At 35.9% G+C, this 13,929-nt stretch overlaps 1 protein-coding gene across 4 annotated transcripts in view; it reads left to right on the top strand.

Moving 5' to 3' along the window:
- The window catches only part of DENND1B (DENN domain containing 1B), a 174,519-nt gene that overhangs the window by 43,492 nt on the left and 117,098 nt on the right, over positions 1 to 13,929 (top strand). For all 4 annotated transcript variants that reach the window (XM_068952102.1, XM_009669765.2, XM_009669764.2 and 1 more), the window contains one exon: positions 6,537 to 6,580. In XM_068952102.1, coding sequence (XP_068808203.1) covers positions 6,537 to 6,580 — 44 coding nt within the window. The remainder of the gene's footprint in view (positions 1 to 6,536; positions 6,581 to 13,929) is intronic.

Raw genomic sequence — 13,929 nt, 5'->3', positions numbered from 1 at the left:
ACCTTATGGTAACAAATAAAAATCGCACAGTGGGATGGGTGGTGGAACACACCCTTTTGAAGAAGGAGATTGGGGGCATTGTGGTCTTCTGTCTGCATTGGCCTGTGGGGGCGGGGGGGGACAGAATAGAGAGGGGAGTCTCTTCATAAAAATGGTGTATACGGTGGTTTGGTAAAGGAAAAATTCCTAGATGAAATTTTTGCTGGCCACAGCAAATGTGGGAATGTACTTTGCAGAGCTGCTTATTTTGACCAGGCATGTAATTTTGATCAAATTAGGCTGGACTTGGCTCACACTTGTATTAGAATCCTTTTGGAGCTTCTACAGTTTTGTGACAGCTCCTGCTTTTCATACCAGTACTAGACTGTGGACCACACCCTCTTGAATTTTGTGCATGTGGAGATAGCTGTACATATATACATAAGTATATATAGACTATTTGGTAAGTTTCAACTATTTCAAAGAGGTGTAATCAGAGCATTCTCTCTGGAGGCTTCTGATGCTCAACCTGCCATTTATTAGAAGGGGTGGGGGGAAGGCTCTGCTGGGAATGGTAATGCTGTATGAGAGTGCTAAGCATGTTTTCCTGCCCTGAAACTGAGGCCTCATTTGGAGACAGGCAGGTCCTTCTGCTTTAGAGAGCCTTTCAGTCAAGCCCTGCTGCTACAGAGGAGTCCCAGAGACACTCAGCTGCTCCAGTCCCTCATCCTCCTACTCCCTCCAAAGACCATTACTCCTCCTGTCTGAGCTGTGTATGTCCCCTTCCCACACCTTTCTTCCCAAAGCCCTTCTCACTTTGTACTTCCCACTGGTGCGCACACTGTACTACTATCCTTGCACAACCAAAAGTAATGCTTATCCCTTGTGTTCCCCTTTCACCCTAGGTTGAAACACAACCTTCTACTGCTGCTTGAGCATCCTTCTCATCTATGCCCACACTTACTGCCAGGATCAATTGTAGTCCCCTGTAAGCCTGTGCTTCCAGCTCTTCTCCCCATGGGCACCATGGCTGGCCCAGCTGGACTTCCTGGCTGGCCCTCTCCTGGAGAGGCAAAGCTCTGATTCTTTATCCCGAATTTGAAACACCTGAGCACAAGCTACACTTACCAAAATCCACTTTGAGAGGGTGGCAGGAAAAGACTTGTCTAGTGACAACATAGATTGGTAGGGAGCCACAAAATATAATTCACTAAAATAACTCACTGCTTGTAGTGAATTCACAATAGGTAAAATATATATTAGATATCACATTTGTTTTCAGTTAAGTATAATCTGTTAAGCTGCTTCTAAAATTTGAATTAACTTTTTTATTTCTAAATGTAAGACCAAAATTTACTCACTGAAACTATTTATATTTTAAGTGTCTGCAGAGCAGATTTATTCAGATGCATACGTATTTTAAATGATTGAAGCCTCAGGGAATGATTTTTTTTTTTTTTAAGTGCTTGCACTATAACCTACTGTGTTACTGTCTTCCTATTGTACCAGGCAAACTTCTTTTTTTCTCATGTAGCTTACTATGTGTTTATTATAAAACTTCAAGAATGAAATACTGCTTCTTCATATAACAATAAAGAAAAACAATTATTTTTAAAATTTGCTTATGAAGAAAAATCTCTTTTTAAATATAAGTACTTGAGGCTTTAGAAATTCTAGTTTTTATTATATAAATGTGCTTTTAGATACAATATCTAGTGTATTTTTCCCTATTTTTATAATTTTGGATTACCTGCTCTAAATCCGTTATCTTCCTCACATTTTTAAACTAAACTTGGAGTTAAAGGACACAACATGTGAAATAAGATTTCAAATAAAACGTTTTTTTCAGCAGCCAAAGCACCGTGCCAGCAATTTTCCCTGTTTTTCCTTTCAGACTTGGATAATGATAATATGCAATATTGTTCTAGTTGCATCATTAAACTAAAAAATGTCATTATAGTAAAATTTTAATTAAAAACTCATGACCTTTACTCAAATGCTCCCTTTTAGAAATTAGAATTACTGTCATGTAGCTTATTGCAGCCATGTAGCAGTTACAATGATCTTCCTCATTTTTGAAGGGTGAGGAGTGGCATTCTTCTCTCAGTAAATATATATATATATATATATGTATATATATATACACACATACATACATGCACACATGTATAGATAGATTTAAAAATGTTCCATTAGACGTTACAGCTCAGAAAAAAACATGAAATTAGTAAATACTATGTAATTTTATGCTAATATATACTGTGCAACCCATTCATACGTTGTGAGATTCACACTTGTGAGATACACGCTTTCAAATGCTGTATGATATGTAACAAAGGAATTTTAAAGTATTTTGGCACATGCCGAAGTGTGTACTTTTTTAAGAAGTGTCTGTCCTGGATGCAGTAGGCATAGGAAGAAAACACATGTACGTGTAGGTGCATATACATGTTTACACATGGAACATGCAGGCATATATATTTGTTTATGTGCGCGCTTAACATTTTCCTCTCACCCGGTACATTTAGAATTGACACTAAGCATGTGTCCTAAGTCTGTTAGAAATGGAAAACGAGGAGAAAATCCTCATAGTTCATCAGCCAGCTATAGCAACAGCTATTTCTGAGCAATTCTCATCCTCTCACCCATAAAATCAGCATAAAATTGACCTAACGTTGCCAGATCAGATGGGGTATCTGGAAAGTAGTCCTCAGGGAAAAGAAAATTCAGTCTTTGTAAATCTGAAGATAAAGTGCATAAAGTTGCAGAATCGGATTATGCTTGCTTTCTTTCTTTTTTTTTTTTGCTCTAAATCAGTACCCTTTTGTTTCTTCCTTTGCAGCACTTGTGAGAAGTTGCCACAAAGATGTGTGAGATGCTGTCTGAGTCTAGCTCCAAAAGCAGAAACAAACATAATCTTTTGTAAAAAGCCCAAACCCAGAGTCAGATAATTCTCACAAAATCCTGAGGCCTTTTATAGGTATTGGGGTTTGGTTTCAGAGAGTGAAGGAGTAGAAAGAATATAGTAATTACTTTTTGAGGCATAAGTCACATCAGGTTTCCTTACTTAATAAATCTATTGCAAGTACCTACTAAAATAACCAGTTAAAAGCCAGTATTAACTGCAAAACCCAGCTCAAAGCATTTAGAGGAGTTCTAGAGGTGTATAATTCTTGCTTTATTTGTAACACTGAAAATTTTTTAAATTGAGTTAGGAATATTTTCTTGATAGTTGACTGATTTTTGTTTCAGGAAGGAGTATTCAGAGAATTATTCTTGCTGTTTTAGATTACATGAATTTAATTATCCTTCCATGAATTATTATGCCTTTTTGTCTCAAGTTCAAAGCAAAACACAGAAGAAAAAAAATAAATGGTATTATACCTGTAGTTCGGTCAACTGGCATTTGCTTTAAAGTTGTTGGGTTTTATTATTTCAAGAGAGAGAATTGAAAGTAGTATCTGAGAGCCCTGATATGAAGTGAAGATAGTGAAATGAGAGGGACGCTGAATTGCAGTCACAAGATTTATATTTGTTAGCGTATTAGGCACCAAAAGAACTTATTGGAGCTTATCTTATCGCCAGTGGGTAAAGGGTGCTGTTGTGCAATGCCGTTCTACTCCACTGATGTCATTAAGATGGGAAGAGGTTGCATGTTTTGTGACCAAAGAAAAATAAGTTGCTTAGATTCAAGTTTCACTTAATTCTAAGATTATACAGTGTTTTTGATTGTGACCTTTTAAAATTAAATGTAGAGGTTTTGCTATTATGATGTATTTCCTCTTTTTAAAGAGTAGTGGTTATACTTCCACAAAGAACAATGGAAGAAATGAAGTACAAAATTTCTTTTAAATTTAGAAGTTCATATAATAACTATTTTTGCAAACTGAAAGTATTGAAAAATAAACCTTTAATGTTGTTACTATGTTGCTAAAGTATTCAATATACTAAACATTGATTATGTCACTGCCTTTAACATCTCCCAAAAAACTATGATCCGTTTCATTCTTGAGCAAAAGAGAGCTTTCTAAGTGAACATGTTACTGGCCAAGCTTTATCAGTCTTGCTCGCCTCCTGCAAATTGATCAGCACGCCTATTTACAGAAACTGGCTCTCTCAGTCTTTCATTAGAAGCAACTATAGATTGCCAGAATTCAGAAATTCTAAACAAGAAAGGGATGATTGTAATAGACGTTGCTAATACCCAGTTTGTATTTTGAAACATTTGCAAATGCTTAAGCCATCATTGCTGCCCAGTAAAGTAGTCTTGCTTTCTTCCCAGCGCAACTTCCTTCCCGTCTTTTTCTTCCCCTGTTCTGGCTCAAAAGCCAAGGTCTTTGGGGAACTGATCGAGTTGACACTAACCTGAAAAAATCCCAAAGATTAGTTTGAACTTGATTAGTTCTCTGATGTGGTTCTCTGTATAGCCACAGAAATACCTGCACTGGCATGAGGGAGAGGATGGTACAGGATCAGGAACAAATAGTTGTTGGTGGGAGTACCGTGGGATTGCTTATTCGCAGAGAAATTTGTGCTTGGAGCGTTCATGGACATATGACCTCAACTATGCAAGCACTTTTAAGATATTTTTTGATTCTGTGCAATTTCAGGTGGTTTTCAGCAAGTAATTTATAAATTATTTAACATTCACAATTTGTTTACCTGTAACAACTTTTTTTTTTCATGATACTAAATTGGAAGGCAAATATGAAATCCTTTACAGAATAGGCACGGAGTTCTCCAAACTGCTGTTGTATCTGACGTGTTTGTGATTTAAATACACAGAAAACATCCCTGAGAAAGACTTTCCGTTTTAAATGATGACTGTATTTATTAGCTCTCTTTAATATATTTTCATACTGAGTGCTGCTCACACAAATTACGAACATAGCATTTCTCTTGTGTTTCTTATCTGCCTCGAAATGTTTTTGTTCCCTGTAGCAGATCGAAGAAAACTCCTTCTGCAGGATACGTGAACTTTCATAAATAGTAACGAGAACCCTCCACAGATGTTAGTAGGAGCAAAAATATGGCTGCTTCACTCTCATACTAAGACAAGCAAATTAACAAGGCAGACCTAAATTAGGTTGTGTTGATTGAGTTGAATTTTGCAGCATGTTCAAAACGTGTCTTTCAGAACTACTTAGTCTAACCTCTGGAGCAGAATGAAGGAGGAATAGCTTGCTTCAGGCTTTAGTGTCTTCTGCGCTGTCCAGTGGCAAATGCAGGCATAGGAACTGCTTCTGGAGTAGCAGAGTTTGGAATAAGTGACTAGGAATGAAAATATCAGTGATTTTTTTCCCTCTCCTTTAAAGCTTCAGTTTGCGACCTCCCTGCCTTGCCAAAAGTGAAGAACCCTCTAGTTCTGGGGTAAAGTAGAGCAATAAGAATGAAGTTTCTGATTTATCAGGCAGTGCTAGCTTTAGAGGCTGATGAGAAAAACTGAAATCTCAATGTTTCAGAGATCTCGACTCTTCAGAAGACAGGAATCTGGCAACTTCTGAGGTAGCCAAAATGCTGGAATTGTCATCAGGCCATTTCTCCTGGCTCTTACTTGCGAGTTCCTGTATTTGATTTATTGCGCTCTGGCACCTAGACCTGTAGTCCACAGTGTAATGAGTATCTGGAGTATTTGCCTGACTTTGGCTAGAACGTGAGTGGAAACTGGATAATTTGCATTGTAATCCAAGTTTGGATGCTGACTTGTTTTTCACTTTTAGTAAAACAGGTAATTTCATTTTTAGCATATGAAAAAATGGTCATACTAATCTACTATAGAGTGATATTGTGAAGCTTAGTGAATGTTTGTGGTATAATTTAATATTAGAAGTTGAGGAAGACTTTAAAAAAAAAAAAGTGGCTCTGGGGGATATATCATTCTATTTTGGGTGCAAAGTTATGGTTCAGATTGTTGTTCTAGATACATACAAAATGATTTTGATTGTAGGCTAATGTGTAGCCTAAATAACCCTCATTGATAATTAACAGTTTAGAACAGATAAATAAAAACTTAAAGATAAAATTGAAATATTGGTTTTACATATTTTAGGAAGGAAGAATATTCAAGCGCATTAGATAGTGCTTGCAGTTTTTTGTTATTTGTATTATCTTTCAGATTACAAGTAGCGTTTCTGTGTACCTCATACAGATTTTTCTTTTTTTGCTTCCATACTTTTTTTGGTTTACATCTTTCCTTCTGTGAATGGAAAGACATTTCTTATAGCATTATACCTTAATTAAATTAATGTATGAAAATTGAATACGTACTTAAAAATGAGATACTCAAAGTTTAAAAGGAAAAATTAAATATGAAAGTAGTTCGGTACATAATAACCTGCTATTGTATGTAAAATAGTAAGCATATAGTTTTAGAAATATGAAATAGGTCTTTTTAATAATCCAGTATTTTCCTTAGTTTTTAGATACATTTTTCCACTTGCCTCAAAGCTTGAAGCTAAGCTGAAGCTGAGCTGACCCTCTATTTAATATTAATATACTCTGACTGTAATACTCTGTTCCTTTGCCTCTGATTAATGCTGTCTGTCAATTATTTACAGATCCAGTGGTACTGTGGAAGTTCCCGGAGGACTTTGGAGACCAGGTTGGAAACATGAGATTGAACTTTTTTTTTTTAATGTTAGAATAATAATAAAAAAGCTCTCCTATTCAGCTGTAGAAAGGCAGATGCTAATGATATCAGTAAGGAAGTCTTCATCCAACTGGTGGATTGGTAATTAGAATGCATTTGTGACAGGAATATGCAATAGTAGTTTTGAAGCACTATATATAGTACTAGTTCTCTGTATCACCTTATTTTTAGTACACAGTATTTTATTAGATGGTTTTGTCAAAAGTGTTGGGGCTTTATCTCTTTTAATATTGACGATACGGTAAATTTATCAAGAAATATTTGCAATTAGTCTTAGGAAGACAACTGTTAATGTAATAAATTGTGTAACAAAAAACAAATAGAAAAACTGAACAGCTCCAAGTGGTTTGATATGTACTTTTGATGTCAGAACCTTTGAGTTCTGTTCCTTAATCTTTTACCATGCCAAATTTTATATTTTTAATTGATATTATTTTAGTGATACCCTAGCTATTTTACTTGAAGAGGGGAAAAAAAGTTAGACTCTTATAAGAGACAATGATCGAAACTTGCTGATTTTGAAAGCATGGAAAGCCTAGTTTTTATCTATAATTAATCCTCAATGGTAAGTTTATACATACTGGACTGAAGAATTATTTCAGCATTTGTAATAATGGCAAAGCTATTAATTAGCTCTTTTGGGTAGAATATTTTATTCAAGTTATTAATACTAGTCTAGAATAGTCATTCAATTTCATTATTTTATCAGCTTCGTGATGAGTTTCTTCTATGGACATGCTTCTATTTTTTTTAAAGAGAAATACATAAAAACACTTAATAGAATCAATGTCTGAATGTCTGTCTGTGCTCTTCTTTTTAGACTGATATTGAGTCAAACATAGTCTTCATTAGTAATGTCACCGCAACAGATATCTTGAAATATCTTTGTACAGTAGATCTTGATAAACTGGTGAATTTTTTTGAAATCAATAATACAAGATTCTATAAAGACAGCTAAGCTGTAAGGTAGGTCATGATGAAAGGAATAAATATACAAACGTAGAAGGTAGGATGTCTGGTTAGGGAATAGCATCAGTCAGAAACATGTGCAGCTTATAGATGGTGTACTGATAGATGGTATTTGAGTAAAGTGTACTGTTACGTGTTCTTAGCTAGACATCCAGCAAGTTCTGATAATTTTCTGGGGTGCAGAATGATCATCTTCATTATGATTTAAATTCTTTTTTTTCTGTTTTGTTTTGTTCTTTTTCTTCTCCCTAAGAAAGACTTGATCTAAAAAGAAAAAAATTGAGAAATTATGTATGAAGGAAAATAGGAGCTTATTCAGTAAGTCGAAGGTTATTCAATGAACAGCTGGTGTCGAAATATGATTAGAAGATGAATCCCAATGAAGACTGGAGGGGAATCATATAAAGATGCAATAGACATAGCTATAAAAACAAGAGTACCTTCGGCGGCTTATGTGCCTTTGGGCTCTAAAAGAACAGTACTTAAATCTGTCTCAATAGTGTGGGGAATCTGATATTTCAGGAAAATTGCTTGTCAAGGATAGTAGCTGTGCTTCTGGAAAACGGTACATTTTAACCCTCTTTTTTGCAAAGGAAATTTTGCTATTAGAAACACTGGATCTACAAAGAAAATATAACTGCTTCTGTAGCAAGGCCTAGAGTCAAATAGTGTAGTGAAATCAGCAGAAGCCTTCAGTGTGTGTGTGTGTGTGTGTGTTGAACTCAGTAGGTCTGGATTGGAGATCTGAATGTCATCAGATTTATTATTATTATTTTTTAATGAGAACTGACTAAAGCTGTCGAGGTTAATTTCAATGAAGTTTGAGAGAATATTTCAAAAAAAAATTCTCCTTTCCTATTTTCTACTCATTTCTATCTTAAGTGTAAAATGTGTGAGTTGGTTTTTGGATGTATCCCAAAGAATCATCTTCCCTAAAAACTAAGGGCTGTCTGTTTGCAGAGTGATATGATAACAGTGGGCAAAATATTTTCTTCTCTTCCTCAATTTTTCTGCAGTTTATCATGTCACCTTTTTGTTGCTTTCATAATGCACAGACAACTTGTCTATGCCATTTTGATATATTCCTCCTCTTTCTCACGTTCTTCCTCTAAGTACTTCTGAACTTTTCAATGCTTACTTATTTCCATGCATCTCTTATTCTTTTGGTCTGCCATTTTCTTTTATACTATGCAGTATACTACTTTCTGTCTCTTGTTTCCCAAATATTGAATATGCACAATTTAGTTTTGCAAAACATTCTGTCTGTATAGGACCATGTAGAAACTAGGAATGATCAGGAAAAAAGAAAAAATTAGTGATTTGTCATGATCACTTATACTTAGTCCATTAAGTAAAGAAAACATGAAGCTATAGTTTTGGTACCAGCAAAGAATTTGCAAAATTTTTGATTTTCTGCTTTGCCCAAACTGCAGGTAAATGACTTGTTTTCTAGCTGGTAGTTCTTTAAATGCCAGAACAAGAAGGAAAAGCAAACAAACCCCAAAGCAGAAATGTTAATGAAAATTAAAATGTTCCAAAGAAGGAAATGACAAACATCTCTCTCTGCCAGGAGTGTTTCAGAAAGCTTTTCTTTTGATGGTGAGGATAATTACCTTTTTAGTGACTCTCAAGTAAACTTTCAAGTAAACAATGAAATCATGGTGAGGGGAGTTCTAAGTACAAAGTACCATGGTACCACTCCAGAGAAAGACTTTAAAAAGAACCCCGAAAGCACTGATTAGTTTTTTGAGATATCAAAGTTTTACAACTCACTATTGTATGGGAATCGCTACTATAAAAATGGTTTTGACAATGTCAAATGTTCAATAATTTCACCACCGTAGAAAAGCGGTGAGGGTTCTTGATTTGCGCATATGTAGCTCTTCAGTACGAATGGCTATCCCCTTGAGCTCACATCTGGATGAGGAGCCTTGCAAGCCCATTTCTGAAAGGAACTCTGTGCAGAAAAAATGCTGCTGCTGTAATTTCTAGAAGAAAACGATCTCGTTATTAGAAATGAAGAATGTTTTAAAGTATTTTAAAGAAGCAAACCAGATTAAAATAACACTTTTTAATAGAAATTAAAAACTAAGCTCCCAGTCACTTCATCACGTTAAAACATTCCTGGGAAAAGGAATGTTTCCAAGCAAAAGGAAAGGGCAGCAGGACAGCACAGATAGCACTGGAAAGAATTCATGACTCCTTTGGTGGTAGTGCAGGTTTCTGTTAAAGTGAGTATGTAATCGAGGCTGTGGACGCTGACGCGTTGTTTGATGCTTTACCATGAGATAAAAGCAATTTGTACACATAAACAGAGTATATGGTAGTGCCATAAATAGCATGTTGAAAAGCCTTTGTAATTACAAATTCAGTTTAATACTGTGATGCATTAGACTTTCAAACCTCAGTGTATGTTATTTTTAAAATGTTTGTATTTATGATAGGATTAAAGAAAATCCATATACCAGGGTATTTTTGGCTGTTAAATGAAGCATCATCCTTACCTCTAATGCTTGCATTGCCCTAACCTTTGAAGCATGTGAGGTCTAGCACCTCTTACAAAATTAGTAATTACAATAATTTTGGATATATTTTTTAATCTATACTAGATTTTGGTTGCATTTTAATGTGACTGATTATTGACCCAAAGTGACTTCTGTCAGCAGTAAGTTGACTAGAGTTATGGTTTATGGAAAAACTGGTCCACGGAATAGTTCTTACCCTTCTGTCGTGTAGTCATGTCATTTCTTTCTTTAGTTTGCCACTCACCTGCTGGTGAAAAACATGTCACCAGAAAGGTGGTACAAACGGCTAATAAGGTAGGAGACATTCTTGGGAGAAGCCTCTTTAGTGATATGAGGTATGACAAGGCATTCTTGACTGAAGGTGTGGATTGAAAAAGAGAGACTCTGCATTAGATGGTTAGCTAGGTTGCATGTATTATTGTATCTTCTCTTGCTCTTGTCTTCCTAAGGTAAGCCATCTAAGTCTGTTTTTTCATGTCAGACTTTACATACCCTGCCTGTGAGTAACCAGTAAGGAACATGGCGTTCCATGTGAGACATCTCCACTGTTTCATACATAGTTGTTGTAACATTTGTGGTGTTATTATCTTATTTTTTACATGTCATAGCATCTTGTTTTCATTTGTACCATAGCACATTATGCAAAAAGCACTGCTGACCTGTGAACAATAAACCTTACTCCTTATCCTGTAGTGAACCAACTATTAAAGCCTGATATTTATATCCATATAAATGTTGATTTTTGTGCAATATATATATATAGTGTCTGTACATATATACGCATATATACACACACATGCATACATAAATACCAGTTGCTTAAGGGCTAAATCCTGTGAAGTGCTATATACATCAGCTTTTCCTCAGCAAAGCACCAATCTCGCACTTTACTTTGAATGTATGTATAGTTTCACTGAGGTACGTGGGCTAAATTACCTACTGCAAGTTAAGCCTAGCTTAAGTGAATATCATATTGGAGCCTAGAGTGCTCAGTTTCTTGCAGGATGAAATCCTTAATTTCATGGATCATGGCAGCAGTTATATAAATAAGGGCAATATGAAGGAGATCTTTTTTTTTTTCTGTAAGATTTAAAAAATAGTAGAGTACTTATAAAAAGCTGGATTTTAAGAAGCCAGCTAAAGCCTGTTGCCTGGATTGAAATAATATGTGGAAGCCAGTTGTGACAATTTTGTGCTCCTGTGTGCTCTCCTAAGAAAGCAGTGTGAGCTCAGGAGGTACGAGACTGTTTACGTTCTTTTCAAGGCTGCAGGCGTGCTCTTAGGGGATGCATCTCTCAGTCTTTTTGCCTTTGATGGCTTTGTTCTTTTATTCCAATGAGGCATTGAATGCATGTTTCAAATGTTTATGCTAACTAGGTAGGTACTTGCTTTGGTTTTATTATTTTCATTACTGATTTTAAAGGGGCGGGGGCTGGAATTCTCCTCTTTGTGTATCAATAAGTTGGATTAGTGTTTGGGTACATGAGTATGAGAAATGAGGAATAAACCTAATAAGATTTCTAAATTCCAAAACTGTTTTTGTCTGAATGTTGCATTTGATTTTCTCAGTTTAAGGATATTTAAGGACTTGAAGCCCTGTGTAACTTCTGGGAAAGTGGTTGACCCACCTGAGATAATGGCAGCTTTCTGCCTTCCACATAAACCTTCTCAGGTTAAAATAGTTTCCTGTGATTTCCTGACACTTTCATTTTCATCATGTTTTAAATACACACTGTTTATATTGAAGAATATTGTATCTGTAAAGACTAAATGATTTCCATATATGCAAATCATAGTGGTAGAGTATCAGCAGAAAAACATTCTAAAGCATGTCTTTAAGTACAAGTAAGTTGCTGACTGCATTGTTTCGATGAAGCAGATCCGTCCTATTTTGATAAATATTCTATGGAATAACTACTCATATAGACATGCTGGCAACACCCAGAATCACTGAGCCACTAAAACATTCAAGGTGTAAATATTCCAAGATACATTCTAAGTTTTTTTTCATTCATCCCAACAGACAGACAAAATTTTTACTTTGAGAATTGTTTTTTTCAAAATACTTAGAAGCCTAAGTCTAAAAAATTGTGACTTTCTTGAAATATTGAGGACAGGTGGCAACTTCAAGTGTACTTGTTTTCAGGATTGTAATGGTTTTGTTTTATAGAGCTTTTAAGTTAAAAATGTTGAACTTGATCAGCATATGGTACTGGCTAGCCTCATCTCTACCAGCTCTTTTGTTATCTTGTTATTGTTACAGGTCTTAATGACAGTTGTAAGCTATAGTTCTGGATGCAGGGGTTAGTCCACCCTGGGGAGGAGAGGGAGAAACAGCAGTGTGGATTATGGAAATATGAATTGATCTAAAAAGCAGCTCTCTTGTAACAGAATGGGGCTCAAAGAAAGACCGGGGAGAAGCTGGTGAAAAGACGATGGAATATGATGTGAAAATGATCATTTGAATGCTTTCCTTTTCATTCCCAGCTGCTGTGTTCTGGTGAAAAGGCAGGCATTTGTATATCTTAAGGCTGGGTGAAAAAGGGCCAGATGAATGGAATTACTTGTTAGATATGTTTTCGTTGTGAGCCAAATAATTATGTGCATTTTAATAGACTGTATGCGTATGTTAGCCATTTTTTTATCCTACAGCTGTGATACTAGGGGACTACGTATTTTAGACTACGTATTTTATAAATTCTTTTCTATGTTTGTTCAAATAAGTACAGTATTAATATTTGACTGTCCTTCAGATATACTGTATCAGCCTACAAAAAGTAATTTAGAGGTTTGGCTTATTCCTACAGCCTTCAGTGATGTGCCAAACAAAGAAGATACTGATTCATGGTTGAAACAGGGATGACAATCATTTGGAACATCTTCCAGACAACCTGCCAAATTATCATGTGGGGTGATGTTGTTGATTGACCTCATTTGCCCTCAGAATATTCCAGTCTAATGTCACCTTATTCTGTACTTCCATATACTTTCTCATCTGCGTGCTTAGTTCCTTCAGTCTATTTTGGTCTTTGTTATGTTGCGTCTGTTTTACTTTCAGCATTGCTCTTGTGTCTCCAAGCTTACCACTGCTCTTTGAGGAATGTCCTAACTACCACAGCCTCTTTTCATATTAGATACTGGATGTAATATTTCTGCATCTTATAGCTGGTTCTTGGCTCGCTCTACCTTTCTTGAGTTTGTTTTCTGCAGAGCTAGGATAGCATTCTAGGCATATTGTTTCAGTGTTACTGCGGCAGGTCTCTGAAATGTCACTTCAAATAATTTGTTTATATTTTTGTTAAAATAACTTTATTTTACATATTACTTACATTAGGCAAGTGTCTGGGGTCAGATGCCATAATCCAGACAGGCTGAAATCAAGGAACCAGGACACTCCAGTCCCAAAGAAAGAGATTGATCCATTTGGGGTCAGGAACTGAAGAGGCAGAGGGATTTGCCAGCAGCAGGGAGAACAAGGCAGAGGTGGTTAGTGGCTAGACCAGCAGGTGAAGAAGTCTAGGATATATGGCTTGGAATCATGGACGAGGAATAAGCGAAAGTGAAGCAGATTGAGCCAGGTGATCAGGAGTGGAAATACAGTAATTCACCAGAATATAATTCCTTCTGGCACTCATTAGTTCTGCATAATTTTTCAAAGCACTGTGAATGGTTATATCTCGGATAGTAGATTCACTTTATTTGCTTCTTCTCTAAGTGGAGGTGGTGAGATTCTGTCTGCAATCAATAATAAAATTAGGAATATCTGATCGACATCTTGTCTCTGAGCTTACTATGTGTGCTTGGTCT

Source organism: Struthio camelus, chromosome 8 (genome assembly GCF_040807025.1).
Source record: "Struthio camelus isolate bStrCam1 chromosome 8, bStrCam1.hap1, whole genome shotgun sequence".
NCBI classification, from domain to species: domain Eukaryota; kingdom Metazoa; phylum Chordata; class Aves; order Struthioniformes; family Struthionidae; genus Struthio; species Struthio camelus.
This window is presented reverse-complemented; position numbering and strand designations above follow the sequence as displayed.